The sequence below is a fragment of the Gadus chalcogrammus genome, chromosome 8, assembly GCF_026213295.1.
Source record: "Gadus chalcogrammus isolate NIFS_2021 chromosome 8, NIFS_Gcha_1.0, whole genome shotgun sequence".
NCBI classification, from domain to species: Eukaryota; Metazoa; Chordata; class Actinopteri; order Gadiformes; family Gadidae; genus Gadus; species Gadus chalcogrammus.
In genome coordinates this window covers 1,763,807-1,779,570 of record NC_079419.1, presented here as the reverse complement: position 1 = coordinate 1,779,570, position 15,764 = coordinate 1,763,807, and the positions used below count along the sequence as shown (strand labels likewise).

Sequence of the window (15,764 nt, the reverse complement as noted above, 5' to 3'; positions counted from 1 at the left end):
CATTTGTCGTTGGTTGGCCTTAATGACCAAAGTACTGGACCTAGAATGACAATATAGGGTAATATAGATAAGGCCCTTTGGTCTACAATAGGTACGACCCTTTGGTCTACAATAGTATTAGGTACGACCTTTTGGTCTACAATAGTTAAGGCCTTTTGGTCTACAACAGGGGTGGACTGGGACAAAAGTTCAGCCCTGGCATTTTCTGTCCAGACCAGCCCACTACATTATCAGCACTAGGGGTGGGACGAGACGAACGGGAAGAACCCTGTATGTACTTGATTAAAACAATTTAATCAAGTACATACATCCGAATAATAGTACAGCACTGTGAATAGCAGTTGTTGCTGTTGCTGACAAGAAAGGTGTAAAACCCGAACAGGAAGTAAACAGACCTCCTGTGGTCGCTGCATCTCCAACCCCCATATCTACATATCTACAGAACCCTTGATAGATATCACACTTGATCCAACGTTACATTCTCTCTTGCAGTTTTTAGTCTGTGACTGTGAAAATCTTTTGGTGTAAGCCCAGCATTAGTTAAAACCAGACTTGTGACATTAATAACAAAATATCCCGACAAATAATCTAAATAGAAACATATTACAGACAGTAACAGCATTAGAGCTGAAACTCATTTGTTTTAACGGTGACTCGGTCATTATGAAAACATCAATAGAGAATTGAATTCATTTTTCTCATATACGTGTCATATTCTCACATACGTGCACATGCATGTATTCATGTGCACATACACGTATATGAGAATGCACATCTATTCAGACCTGTAATTCATGTCTAAAGAAAAAGTCAAAAAAAAAAAAGATTCAATTCTCTATTTATGGTTATATTTAGGGCAATATATATATATTGCCCCACTTCCTCTTCCACAGCCAGCCAGCTACACTCCTCACCAAATTCATAACCTCCAAGAAACAGCAAACAGAAAAAGTATATGTAGCCATGTAGCCTTTTTGTGATGTAGTGACACTTAGTGAACAACTTTATCTGTCATGAAGGATGACTTAAGTCTCAAAAGAGCCCTAAGGCCTACCTGCCTAACTGTTAATTGAACTTAAAAGATATAAAATCATCAATATGAAAATCTTCAACCAGGAAATAATCATAATCAAACCTTTTGTTTCAATCTGAGACAAAACAAGTTGCGTAATAAACTCACAAAGTCAAGAGAATCCCTCTGTCTCTCCTAGTCCTACATAACGCGTTCACGTTGACAATTGGAGAGCAAATTGAGAAAAGAGAGCGAGAGCGCGAGCGAGGTCTAAAACTCTTTATAGGCCTATGTAGGCATATTGAACCGTCGGCCTAATGCGCCTCCTTTTTTAAAAGTCGGACAAACGGCCCTTCAGACCAATGGGTTCCGTATTCGTAACATTGAACCGTCGGCATAGCGGCATGACGATCTAATGGGAAATATTTCTGACCATTGAGACGTCGGAATTACGCGCAGGCCCCGACCCACATTGGGTCAACGGCCCAACGGGAAGATGCCCGGTGTGCCAGATGGCCAGTCCACCCCTGCTCTACAATAGGGTTCTATTCCATCCCAGAATGCACTGTAAAATGCACTGCTCAACTTTGTAAATGTTTTCACCAGCTGCTGTATTTTAAATTCTCCCTTGCGAGTATAATATACTTAACCATCGTGTTGATATATTTACACTACCAGCACCCTATAGTTAACGACAATCTATATCCTAGCGGGTACCGTAGTGCCTTGTTTGTGTCCACTGGACACTCCAGGCCTGTTGTTTAGTGTGTAGTGTGTGCAGAAGTACTTCTTCCATTGTGGTCAGGACCCTATAAGGACACACAATGCTATGATCTGCACCCCACGTCCCTGTTCTTTGTTTGTAGAACAGGTATATCTACTTTATATTTATGACTTGCATCTGGTAACTCTTTCCATAGGTATGCTTGGTTAAACATCTACCCAATGATAGGGGCTTGTTTGTATGCATGTACATATTAGTGAGGACAGCTTTACCTGCGCAGAACCTTGTATGGCGCACTTGAAAAACGATCAGATTGGAGATTCACTTGAATGACTAGCCAATGACTTGCTTTTAACCTGGTTGAAACCAAATAATCAGATCTGTGTCAAAGAATGTCGTAGTGGAACAATGTCTCCGGCCCTGACTCGACCTGTTTCCTGTGTCCAGGTGATGTTCCAGTATTCCTTTGAGACAGTGGTCGGTTTCATAATTCCTTATGCCGTCATTATGACCAGCTACATAAAGATTGTGAGACGCCTGAAGCAGACCAAGTTTCGTCGCACGGTGCGCAGCGAGAAGCTGATCATGGGGATTGTGGTGACCTTCGGCTTGTTGTGGCTGCCCTATCATGTCATCAACATGGTACAGGTAAGGAGATTCCCCCTGGCTAACCTTGTCCGTGACGTATGTTGTTACTTACTGTATTCAGTTTTGAATGAAAACACCAGATACAGTTAATAAGAATGCATTGATGTTCCAGTAAATGCCCTTTAAGCAAAACTGTCTTTTTTTGTGTCGTTTATTAAAATATTTCGAAACAAAGTTAAAGTAGGCCTCGAGTCTGCATATAAATAAATTCTTATCTTTTATGTTCACTTCTTCACGTGATATATATATATATCAATCAATGAACATTAATATTTTTATGTATAAATACATATATATTTTGCGTCAAATGCCAAGTAACGCCAACTAGGCAGAAAAATGTATACATATAGTCAAGAGCATTGGACAGCATGAGCTGGCGTGTGTGCTGGAATAAGTGGGTTAAAGGCACCCAGTGCAACTTTCGAGGCTTAAAAATAAACATTCAATTTCTAGTCTTTTTTACACGTAGTAAGTTTCAATAACTCCATACCATTACATACCGACATTCAAGCAGCAAAGATGAGACGTCGTTGTGTGGTGAGAACTGATAGAAAATCGATAACAACAATGCCGCCATTTTCTTTATTTTTTGTAACCTACAATAAATAAAGCAGGCTTCCAGTCAATGGAAAAATGGCTTCTCCCCACCGGCGATTGTTGCTGTTTACGATTTTCTATCAGTTCTCACCACACAGCGACGTCTCATCTTTGCTCCTTGAATGTCGATATGTAATGGTATGGAGTTATTGAAACTTACTACGTGTAAAAAAGACTAGAAATTGAATGTTTATTTTTCATTGAATGTTTATATAAAGTTGCACTGGGTGCCTTTAAGGAGACAGAAAGACTGATTAACATGAAGTTCCTCCTATCGCTCCCAGGTTTCAGCTGAGTGGTTTGATGAAAAGTCGAAGGTGCGAGCAAAGTGAGTATGAATCCCACGTCTCCACCGTTTCCTTTCGCCACACTCCCCTTTAATGGATATTCCAGGATAACCACTAAAACACACTCGCCCTGCTGATGTACACGGCCGGTGGAACTGGATTTCATATACGGAAATATTAGTAGCAGATTAGATTTGCAGGGAACACATTTCCTTAAGGGAACATTTATCAACTATGAATTTAAATTACTTGATGCAGTAATAAGCGTTAACCCTTTGCATTTGTATAGGGGTTCATGTTAGGTTAAGGGCTAGGATCAACTATTAATTATTTAGATTTGAACTACACTTAGTGGAGTACACAGTGCTGTGTAATCAACAGGTTGCGTGTTGGGGTTCTGTCCGGCTCCCTAAACAGTTCATCTCTTACAGATTGCTCCTGATATCGAAGACGAGTCGTGCCGTGACCTCTGCCCTGGCCTTCATCAGTAGTTGTGCCAACCCAGTCCTTTACACGTTCGCTGGGAAGGCCTACATCAAGAAAAACGGTTTCTCCTTCATGGCTCGACTGTTTGAGGGCACATCGATGGATCAGACCCCGAACAAAATCGCTCAACCAAGTCAACTGAACTATAAATGACGGAAAGATATGGCTAGTATAAGCCTGGTTTGATCTTATATATAAACGTATAACTGTAAATAAAAGAATTGTCAAGCTGTAAATATGTTGATGTAAGAGTAGACAAGTTTACCAGAGGGCATTGTACATTTGTGCTGTAAATATAGTTAAGGACATACATATTCAAGTTATGGCTGGAGATATCCAGCGATTGAGTAAATAATGAGTAGCATTGAATGCCCCATCTAGAGAACTTCATTTCGTGCAGTTTGATTTTTTTTGCCGGTTTCTTTTGGCATTGTCCTCCACATGACATGTAAAGGACCTCATAGGTAACCCAGCATTAAAGGTTATCGCAGCTCTACATTGCATGCTGAATTTCACAGTCCAAGGTCATCCTTAACCGTATGATTTTAATCAAAACCCTTTCCAAAGTATGCCATTACACCTCTTGAAGCATGAAATGAGTCAAGTTACTGTGAAAGACGAGTGCGGACGTCTTTGATAACACGTTTCTATTAAAAGCCATATTCAGAGGAACAAATCCATTTGGGACAAAAATGTAATTATATAAACTTTATTAATACAGAGCAGTACAGTTGGGAATCGCAGAAATACAAGTCAATAAATTAAATAGGGCATATAGCCTACACAATATCTAGAATTTATGGGCAGAAGTTACGAGCAGGCTGATATAACTTTATATATCGGAGGTAACGATCTTGAGTCACCAAGAACGCTTGATTATTTTTTATATTCTATACCAGTTCTGTTCACTCAATTTGATGGCACATGCAGGACCCTGTCGACTGTCTCCTTCCAGCAAGTACACCTACCTAGAGTAAAGCAAGGACACGTGAGTTAATGGCAAATACTCAACCGACTTTCGCACCAACATAAGCACCTTTGAATCTCAGAGCACATAGTTCAAATCATAGAAATTCATGTGAAACACGGAATATGCAAGTCATCATCGATTCAAAAATGGTAAAGTAGTTAAGGGAGTATTCACGACATACCTCGCTGCGATCACCCCCGTTCAAGGATAGGTAGTGGCCGTTCATTTCCTATGGGCAGAATACAGAACATGAGCCTTAGGACCGAAGAGTAGCTTACACACGGGGAGACGGTCTGGGTCAAACCATCAGCGCAGTGAAATTATAATCATGCGGTTCAGGTGAAACACGGACTCACGGCAAATCATCATTTCAGGTTTGACTGCAACAAAGTCTAATACCCCATCCAGTTAGTAGTACAAGTAAAAGTTAAGTTAGTACATAGTGTCCTAAATCGATTGTAATTTCCATTACAACTACAAAACTATTAACAGACTTCACAGATCAAAAAGCAGCTTTTCATTAGCCGTTAGCATAGCCGAACATGCATGCGGCGTGATGGACTAGTAACAGACGTTAATGATTATACATCTAATAATTTAAACTAACCACAAATAAACAACCTACCAACAAACCAAATGTAAATAACCAAAATGAATCAACAACATACCTATGGGACTCAAAACCGTGTGTAACCTATGATCAGCGGCACAATGATTACAGCACTAACTACGCGACGAAGAGACCACAAGTTGCCTGAGAAGCTGTATTTATGGCTTTATCAAAACCACGTGTTTCTTGTTCTCCGGACATGCTACTTCCGGGGCTGGCACCCAATCAATGCAGACATGAATGAGTTCAACTTTCTACTGTGATTTCCCCATAGGCTACAGCTTAATAATCGCATTTTTTATTGTATTGATTTTAGGGCAATAGGACACCGCATTGGTGATCATTTCAATTTTGTATTTGTATATATTATATCAGTTGTTTAATTTATTTTCACTCTTTATCTCACACATAAATAACATATAATAAATGTTGTTGTTTTTCCATCTTCATCTTACATGTAATGTAACGTATGTCTGCACTGGTATGCTCTGTTTCTCATAGAAGGGAACCAATCAGCGTCCACATAAAAGGGAACCAATCAGTGTCCTCATAGAAGGGAACCAATCAGAGTCCAAACACTATTCTTTTTTACTGGAGTTTTTTAATGCACTGAGGAAGGACATTTGCGATGCTGGGGTTAACTGCGACTCATTCACATTAGACAGTTTATGTGTAGACATGCGAGTATTAATAGGTAAGTTTGGCAAATTATGTTTTAAATATTAAGTAAATGTTTGGACAATATGACACTGTCAGAGTTATATGGCTTCATAGTATAGCTCGCGTTGGTCCGATATCCCCTTGGAATACATTATTGCTTGGCGCTGTAATAGACAAGACGCCTAGCTTGACTTGTGATGTCAATGCAATTTTATTTTCCGACTATTAACAACGTGTTGTTTTTAATAAATGTGGATAGCTATCGAGCTAACGTAGAACTGTTTTGTAAGAGTCTTTATCACGCATGCGCGATAGGACTCGTATTTAACCATCAAGGGTAAAGGCAAGTATATTTATATAGCACCCTTCAAATGCAAAATCCCTAGTGGTTAACATTTGCGGGAATATCTTATTGTCGAATGATAAAATAATATAAATGTATCAGTTCTGCAGCCAGTTTTTTATCCGTTTGTATACAATGCTATTTAGAACCTTCACCCTTAGAGCTAATTAGACCTATTTCATTGGGTCGGAAATCTAGATTGAAAAATATCCAAACTATTGTTTGATGCCAGGATGGGGTAGATTTGTAGGAAAACACGTTTTGTATAACTCTACTTAAAAATTTTAGGTTTTTGTATAGGCCTGTAATTGCTTGAGGCATCAACTTAAAACTTTTTCAGAAGATAAATGGATAGATATTTAGACAGATAGGAACTTTATTAATCCCTCAGGAAGGGTCCCTCAGAAAATTGCCCTTCCAGCAGCAGCAAACATCATGTCACAAATAGAGGCTAGTGTTTCATTGTCAATTGGATTCCATAACCAATAATAATAATATAACAATATAAAGATACATTTTAGATACTAATTTGGATTTCAGTACATGACAACGGCCTGATTTCCTGACAATAATAAACGATAGAGTTCTCTTCTCTGCAAACGTTCTTTTGTTAACAGGCGGAGGTTCTGGCTTTGTTGGACGTGAGCTCACACGCTTGCTTGGGAAGCAAGGCCATGAGGTCACACTCGTATCCCGTAAACCTGGCCCGGGAAGGATAACCTGGGTATGAACACTCTGCTTAACCCTCACCCCAGAACATAACAAAGCACATGATATATGTCAGTGTTTCCCCCAGAAAAGGTCTTAGTGGTCAAGGAGTTATGGCACGACTATTGTTGTGAACAGTATTACTGATGCATTATTTATCTTTATTTTTTGTACCTGATGGAAGTATGTTTTCTTTCCCTACGAGAGTTTTGTACTTTGTTAATGCATAATAATAAAAATTTATCGATTTAAAAAAAAATTAATATATCTATATATTTTTTAGACATTGGTATTCAAGGCGGGGCCCTGTTGTTGTTAAGGCCGCCTCAACCATACAGTGCTGGGGGGAAACACTGTATGTGCCCCTATGTTTTTATAAAGAGCTTTCAGATTAATTATAATATCCCCCCAGGCCCAGTTGCAGTCTGATGGCCTCCCACCATGTGATGGCGCTGTCAACCTGTCGGGAGAGAGCATCCTGAACCCCATGAGATGGTGAGGAAGAGGGGCACGTCTACCTAGCCACACCTCCTTCAAATAATCGATATACAAATGTCCATATTTTGGATTGCAATAACAACCAAGAAGTAATTATAACGAAGACCATATCTGTCGTAGCTGGTTTCCATACCATGTTTCCTAAATAAAGTCCAGTACACAATTACTGTGAGAAGGCTTGTGCAGACGTCCTTAATAACACGCTTCCCAGGAAAGCCTTGAAACATGCAGATTGCTCCTTTTGCATGTTCAGAGGAACCCACACTCCAACATGGCGTTGAGGGTTTTAAAACGCTCCCGCCGTCAGTAACTGTCAATAATGGAGATTATGCTAATTCGCTTTCATTACAGCATGGAATAAAAACAAAACATGGTTTCAGGTGGAACGAAAGCTACAAAAAGGATGTGTTCTCCAGCCGGATCGACACCACCAGGACTCTGGCTCACGCCATCGCTGCGTCGCCCAATCCGCCGCGTTCCTGGGTTCTAATAACGGGCGTCGGTGGGTCTTACTTTCAGAAGAACTGCCATGACTCTGTGAATAGAGATAAGTGTCTGTGTGCCGTCTCACCAATGTCTTAGTGAGGCAGGCATGTTGCTCCACATCCTATCCACAGCTTATTTTATAGCAACTAAAACTTGGATGTCATATAAGGTATGAGTTATTGCAAACTGTTGCAATATTTCACTGCTTACATGTTCCAAACGGATCCACTTTGACGTGAAAGCTTGTATTTAATGAGAAAAACATAACTCATTTGTTATTTTTTGACCCACAGCATGTTACAAACCCAGCCTTACAGCCGAGTACATAGAAGACAGCGAGTGGACGCCATTCGACCTTCTGTCCAGACTGGTGGAGGAGTGGGAAGCAGCCGCACGCCTTCCTGAGAACGTGGCACAGACCACCAAACAGGTGGTCATCAGACCTGGTATGTCCACCTCTTCAGCTCCATGCCTCATTAGGTGGATTTTTAAAAAACGTAACTTTGGATTCCACTACAAAGTGAAGCTCACCGCCGTGGTAATTCCACCTCTCGCCCCTAGGGGTAGTGCTGGGTCGCGACGGAGGTGCCATGAAGCAGATGCTGTTGCCCTTCTGGCTAGGCCTCGGGGGCACGCTTGGGCCGGGCACGCAACCGTTTCCATGGATACACGTCAGGGACCTGGCCGGGGTCATCGCCCACTCCCTGGGGCCCGGCTCGTCCCCGGACGGCCCCGACGTCCGCCCGGGGGCCCAGGTGCTGAACGGGGTGGCCCCGGCACAGAACACCAACTACGAGTTCACCAAGGAGCTGGGCCGGGCGCTGCGGCGCCCCACCGTGTTCCCCGTGCCCGCCTTCGTCCTGAACGCCATGCTGGGCTCCGAGAGGGCCCTGGTGCTCACCCACGGCCAGAGGGTCACTCCCAAGAGGACCCTGGAGACGGGCTATCAGTACCAGTACCCCGACCTGGGCTCGGCGCTGAAGGAGATCGTCGGGGGTTGATGTGAAGGACTCCCAGGCTCTCACACACTGCCGGTTCACCACGGACTACTACACGCATACCTCACTGTCGCACCCGAGCGACCGACGCTTGGTCTCAGTCCGGAAAGCAGTTGTTCCCCTACGATGAATGTTGTTTAATCTTTATTTTATTTTATGGATTGATCATAATTAAACTTTCAGCATTTCACGATCAAGACCGGAACACAGCTGACTGAAGGTGCTCCTCGCACAACGATTAATTTAATAAATAATGTGTCACGGACCCATTAGGACCAGGTAGTTTACCATCACGTCGATGGTAGGTCTATGATCAATATGGATCTGACCCATAATTAACACAAGCCTGTAAGGCAGTGAAGCTTGTGTGGAAAGAACCCATTTCATGGGGTACAAAAACAGAAAATCTGTCGTTAATCTGTTTGCTGAGTGGGGATATAATAATTGACTAGTACATACTTAATTATACACACAAGACTGTAAATGACTTCATAGTCTACATTTCTTTATGGGGATAAAAGAATAAATGACTTGACTCAATCTGTAGTTCAGAAAGTCCTTTATCTAGCGAATACATTTAAGCAACATTTTGGCAGTGGACATAGGTGTTTTTATGTAATGGGATAAATAAAAGTTTATTGCATCCCACATTGTTGTCATGTTCTTTCTTCCCGCTTGGTCACTCTGGGTCACTCTGAGTCACTCAGAGGACCCGCCTCTTCTTGCTGAATGATTGGCAGCTGATCTCCCCAATCACTGCTCCGGGCACAGCGGTACACATCGCTGTCAAATTAAGAACAAAGTTAGTTATGACACAAACTATTGTTCTATACTAGAAATAGATCATTTATCTTTCACTTATTGACAATCATCGTTATTGGTTCTGTTGTCACTCCAAGTGGGTTTTAATTTCCACTTGCAAAACTAAACCCATCACCTTGCAGGGTAAGTGGGAATCTGAGGCGCCAACTCTAAACACGAGTTCTGAATGGAGGATGCACCTGATTGGTTCCAAACGGCAGCACAGCCCGATCAGACACAGACACACACACCCTGACAGCGCCCTAATGTCTGACACACACACCCTGACAGCGCCCTAATGTCTGACACACACACCCTGACAGCGCCCTAATGTCTGACACCAGCTGTAAACATGGAAGGGGTTCTATGTTTCGTCTTTTTTTTTATAAGTCACATAGTACTTAAACTGAAACAAACCAATATGGCCAATAACGCATATAATATAATATGCCATGTTTCTACAACCGCAGTATGGCTCAAAGTAGCCTTAATTACTCTGGTTCACCTTCAAGTAGTCATTTCATATCCTGGCTTTTGTGAAATATAGGTAGGCGGATTCAGACCAAGGCTGCTAAATAAAATGGTTCACCCTACTAGGACATAGCTGATAGCATGAATTCAAATACTAAATACATAAGCGTCTGATGTAGGTTCAGTCATGTAGCTCAGAGCAGTGGGCTGCAGCCCGCCCGCCAAGTTTTCTTTGCATTTGAGTCGTTTTACCGGCCGTGTTTCTTTCGCGTCACCACCGTGTGGTGGAGCTGTCCGTCCGCGCTGCACGTGTGGCAGTGCACGTGTCTGGGCCGTCGCAACACCGGCGCCACCAACCGGGCCCAGCGCGGCCCGGTCGCTGCCTCTATCGGATCCGACCGCGACAGAATCACGTAACTGAAGGTCTCCGTCTGACGCACCGGACTCTGGAGGGACAGGAACAAACACGTTCACACAAGTGTGAGCATATCTCGAAGCCCGTGATTTACAGATTACAGCTGTGTGGCGGTGAAGAGGGCGTGACTCACCCCTGGGAGTGGGAGAGGGTGGAAGTGTTGGTGGAAGTTGCAGGGCACAGCGGGAAAGCGGGCCAGCTTGGGACATGTCATTTCATGGGGACACTGTTTGGGGAGAATTAGGTCACATGGCTGGTATGAAATGAATCTATATCTGCTCATATCAATGTTTTTTTTGCAAGTGTCTTAAGAGTAGTTTTGGAATTTTTCAACAGAACTGCAGATATACCCCCCCCATTTCAAACATTAAATCATTTTAAAGATAAACTCTACTCTTATGTCACAAACGAACTGAACGTTTACACAAGTCCCAAAACTGTATGTAGAGTAGAATGAGAATAAATCACATACCGGAGCAAACACAGATGCTGTTCTGGAGTCCAAGGACGTCGGTTCCTGTGTCTGTGTCCAGCAGTGCAAAGGCCACAATCAGTCTTACTGCAATGTATACACACAGGATCGCATCTTGGCAGATGATAGAAATACCTTTAGCAAGGTGTCTCTGGCTTCCATGAGGATCTGATGGCCCTCTTTGGTCCCATTTTCAACCAGCACCTTTTATCATGGACATGTTCATTAGCAACAAGTCATCTTCTACAAGCAAAGTACTTCTATTTCCGTTTTGTTAAAGCGAAAGGACCTTCAAGCATAAACACAAAGTGACCTGTATTCAAACTGAACCTTTTGACAAAACTCTGGCCAGTAGGCAATCTGGGTATATTTTCGGTTTTACTTATGTAAATTAATGGATGCATTGTTTGAGAACTAAATTCTGAATTGATATACATGCCAGTGTCATAACAATGTGTATATAGGGACCACTGTCTGACACACACACACACACACACACACACACACACACACACACACACACACACACACACACACACACACACACACACACACACACACACACACACACACACACACTTACAAGATAGGAGCTGGTCTTCCTCCATAGAGTCAACAGAGTCTCTACTCGCTCCTTCTGACTGGCTAATTCAGACAGTGAGAAGGCTCCAACCACCAGGTCAAACTGCACCTAGTAGCAGAAAGGACATCTCCATATACAGAAAACATTGTGGCAAACATTGTTATTCAACTGAATGCTCAATTGAAGTGGGCACATCTCACTCAGCTACCTTCTATATAAAATACCAAATTGCTTCATAGGTTTGATTTGGAAACAATTGTCATTGGTGTGGGACATTAACTCTAAATTTCTTCAGTCCCTCCACCATTTTATTAAAAGACTATTAAAAGATTTTCAAAGTAACTGCTTCAAACACCAAAACACGCGTATGAAGCAGTTTACCTTAAAAAGATAACAGTTCAAAAAAATTCCTAGCAACTGGACTTAAAACATTAACTCATGCTGGTTTTAACGAGTGATACTAAGTTCTTACCTTCGGCGACACGGGGAGAAACTGTCTGAAATACACCTGCTTGATGTGAGGCGCAGCTTTTTCGTCGTCATCTGTTGAACGACAAACAAAAACACAGTCAATAGAACAGCAGGAAGGGACCAAAGCGCCAGCGAGGGAAAGTGGATCAGGTGAGGAGCCGTACCTTTGAGAAGCCGCTCTGCCAGAACGTTCATCGGCCCGGAGCTGTCCACACACACCATCTCCTTCAGAGTCTCACCCCAACATGAGTGCGATGCCCTGGGACAGAGACAGAATGTAAAACAACACAAACCCCTTCTTCATGTCGAATACCAACTGGTAAAACACACTGGATAGTATATTTGCTAGTATCATTCTTTGCAATTAATCTGAATACTGCTGGTAGCGAGACCACCCAGATATTCCTGTTTGCGTCTTACATTTAATCATTTGGGCCTTGGCCGGGCCCGAACGGATTTCCACATATTATGAGCCCTATCATTTTTCATAAAGCTAAACTCAAACAGCCAGTCAGATTAAATAACTAACCAACGCTCTTGCCGAATCCAGTTCGGGGGTCAAGCATAAACAACATCTTTTACATTTACTGTTATCATTATTCAGTTGATTTCGGATAAACACTTCGGAGGTAGTTACTCTCTCCTAGATTGGTCCAATCATATTAGCATATTTAGGAAAGGCTTTCAACATTCTGGAGGCGAGACTGATATTTAAGATAAAAATAATGTGAACTGGCAAGATCAGGGGGGTTTCACATGGCTAACATATAATATAAAAGATTATAATTATGCTAAAAATTATATATATTAAACCAAACCGAACATTATAATTCCGACTCACCAGACCGCTGTGCCCAACCCCGAGCCGAAATCCAAGAGAGAATGAGGGGCGAAGGAAGGGTCCCTGACCAATATCTTAAAGCAGAGGAAACAAAAGATTCTGGCATCAGAAAAGGTTTTGGAGGGAGATTCTGTCCAATCGCTGATCAGAGGTGATCCTCGTCACCTCGTTAAGGGCTCTCCTCACGGAGGTGTAGCCACCGGCCAGCCGGGCGGCCATGTACACCACGCCCAGCTCTTCATCGAACCTAGAGAGAGAGAGACAGACAGAGAGGGAGAGACAGTCAGAGAGGGAGGGAGGGCGAGAGACAGACAGAGAGGGAGGGCGAGAGACAGACAGAGAGGGAGGGACAGACAGAGAGGGAGAGACGGACAGAGAGGGAGGGCGAGAGACAGACAGAGAGGGAGGGAGGGCACAGACAGAGAGGGAGAGACAGACAGAGAGGGAGAGACGGACAGAGAGGGAGAGACAGAGAGGGGGAGGGAGAGACAGACAGAGAGGGAGAGACAGACAGAGAGAGAGACAGAGAGGGAGAGACAGAGAGAGAGGGAGGGAGAGACAGAGAGGGGGAGGGAGAGACAGACAGAGAGGGAGAGACAGAAAGAGAGAGAGACAGAGAGGGAGAGACAGACAGAGAGGGAGAGACAGAGAGGGGGAGGGAGAGACAGACAGAGAGGGAGAGACAGACAGAGAAAGAGAGAGACAGACAGAGAGGGCGGGCAGGAGGCAGAGGTGTTTCACTGCAGTCCCAATGGATTACATTACATTACATTCAAGGCATTTAGCCGACGCTTTTATCCAAAGCCACTTACAATAAGTGCATTTGTGATAAGAAGTGAAACAATATATTGCTGTCAGTACAGTAAAGATGTTCATAGAACCAAGTACAAGTACTAACAATCGCTAGGTTAACCCATTCCCCGTGTACAGCAGTGATAGCAGCTACTGAAGATGCTACTCAATTAAGTACTATGAATAACAACAACATTCAATAAGTGCGTACATTAAGTGCCAGGACGTACAACATACTGTGGTGGGTGGGAGGGACTGGATGGCTATGCAGATCCTAGGTGAACTCTGAACTGGTGAGTTTTGAGTTTTGTATGGTCTTTTAAAAAATGTCGGAATACTTTACCATAGACAAGTTACACCAAAATGAAGGACTCAGATTCAGCATGACAAAGTATGTGAATATCCCCCCACACGGACATCGATGGTTACCTCACAGGGGTCCAGTTGTATGTTGTCCTTTTGAGTTCAGACAGCACTTTCATCTTAACGTAATCACCGTCGAAAGCTAAAATGTTAAGCACATATATTTTAGATAGGACTATAAGGGAAATGTATACAAATAAGCTCTCATCCACTGGAGGGATTACACTTTTCCTGTTTGTCACCTTCTCTCCTCTCCTTTGCGTTCTCCAAGACAAGCTTCTCCAGGCTTTTGGCTCTCTTCCTCAGATTCAGGTCCTCCACTGGCCTTTTCCTGCTCCACAGATACTGTGTGAGACTCTGAGCTCGATCAGACAGTCCTTTGATCTGAGCACCTGGAGTTGAGTAGAACTACTGAAAAACTGAACTTTCAAGGCAATAGGTTTTTTATATTTGAACTGTCGTGGACATTTAGGTGAGGATAATCTTTACAATAACAAACAGATGAGTGTACAATAGTAATATGTTGCCATTTATCATATGGTATACTATCAAAAACACATTTTGAAAATGTACTATTTACCATTTACATATTACTATTTTTAATGCAGACATATTGAAAGTAATATTAACATTATAAATTATATCATACACAGCGAAACTGTTGTGATAGATAATGTATAGTCAGAGACTGTGCATAGATAGTATAGTGTGACGAAAGCAAATCTAAGTTAATAAAAATAAACTAAACACCACCTACCAAGAACAATTGATTGTGCAGCCCTTTGTAGTTGCTCGGGTAAGCGTAGTGTTTTCAAGTTGGTTACACCTGGGTGCTTCCTATGAGGCGCTCCATTCAGAAAGTCTACTTGCGTTTGAGGATGTACTGCTGAAGACATTCTCTGGAAATAATACATAATAAATAAGCCACTGGTACCAAATTAATTTCACCACCACCGTTGATTAAACGTATATAGGTGGCTAACCTCTCTAATTGTTCAATGACACCGACGAATAGACTCACCCGGCATATGATCCTCAAGGCTGATGTCTTTTGACATATGACGATGGCCACATGAGTGGTAGACGCCATATTTCAAACTGTTATTATATAAATTAGCCTGCTCTTCGACCCTTAACTATGGCGTAAATAAATATTGCACGACTTCATAATCCATTCACGTCCACCTCCATGTGCACCATTGGGTCATATACGGTACGACTCCAAAATAAATCCGACTACTACGCGAGGCGGAACGTTTGGCGAGGGCGATGCTGATGGCCACATGGAAAACAAACGGAGGACTTTCGTGATTTTTGGCTACTTATTTCAAATAAACTTTGAGCTAAATGTATTATTTAAAATTGTTCAGTTGTTGAGGAACTTTTGGTGTGTACACCCCTTTACTGAAAAAAACATTTCTTCTTCATATACTTCAAATTAGAACAAGCTACAGCAGCGACCTCCTACGGTGGATTCATCCCAGTACACAACCATCTTGTGACGCTTGTATTCAACGCTGCCACAGCT

The 15,764-nt window shown here is 42.5% G+C and overlaps 3 protein-coding genes and 1 long non-coding RNA gene across 4 annotated transcripts in view; 2 read left to right on the top strand and 2 right to left on the bottom strand.

Annotated features, from left to right (window-relative positions):
• The window catches only part of ltb4r2b (leukotriene B4 receptor 2b), a 9,143-nt gene extending 4,320 nt beyond the window's left edge, over positions 1–4,823 (top strand). The window contains exons 3-5 of the mRNA XM_056596754.1: positions 2,184–2,384; positions 3,266–3,309; positions 3,700–4,823. Coding sequence (XP_056452729.1) covers positions 2,184–2,384; positions 3,266–3,309; positions 3,700–3,907 — 453 coding nt within the window. The 3' untranslated portion in view covers positions 3,908–4,823. The remainder of the gene's footprint in view (positions 1–2,183; positions 2,385–3,265; positions 3,310–3,699) is intronic.
• Positions 2,789–5,519, bottom strand: LOC130387585 (uncharacterized). Its single transcript, XR_008896331.1, has 3 exons — positions 5,393–5,519; positions 4,906–4,953; positions 2,789–4,722 (listed from the first exon to the last, which is right to left on the bottom strand). It is a non-coding gene; the product is annotated as an uncharacterized LOC130387585 (long non-coding RNA).
• Positions 5,520–5,879: 360 nt separating this feature from the next.
• Positions 5,880–9,667, top strand: sdr39u1 (short chain dehydrogenase/reductase family 39U, member 1). The gene is made up of 6 exons (XM_056596756.1): positions 5,880–6,028; positions 6,955–7,061; positions 7,458–7,540; positions 7,924–8,045; positions 8,323–8,475; positions 8,591–9,667. Exons 1-6 carry the CDS (start codon positions 6,013–6,015, stop codon positions 9,028–9,030), a joined length of 921 nt encoding a protein of 306 aa, XP_056452731.1. The 5' UTR covers positions 5,880–6,012; the 3' UTR covers positions 9,031–9,667.
• Positions 9,461–15,710, bottom strand: mettl17 (methyltransferase like 17). Its single transcript, XM_056596753.1, has 14 exons — positions 15,258–15,710; positions 14,994–15,135; positions 14,479–14,628; positions 14,303–14,378; positions 13,247–13,328; positions 13,082–13,155; positions 12,405–12,499; positions 12,242–12,312; positions 11,770–11,877; positions 11,322–11,390; positions 11,187–11,237; positions 10,848–10,940; positions 10,552–10,745; positions 9,461–9,810 (listed from the first exon to the last, which is right to left on the bottom strand). The coding sequence occupies exons 1-14, from the start codon at positions 15,324–15,326 to the stop codon at positions 9,717–9,719; spliced, it is 1,368 nt and encodes a 455-aa protein (XP_056452728.1). The 5' UTR covers positions 15,327–15,710; the 3' UTR covers positions 9,461–9,716.
• Between the last annotated feature and the right edge of the window lie 54 nt (positions 15,711–15,764).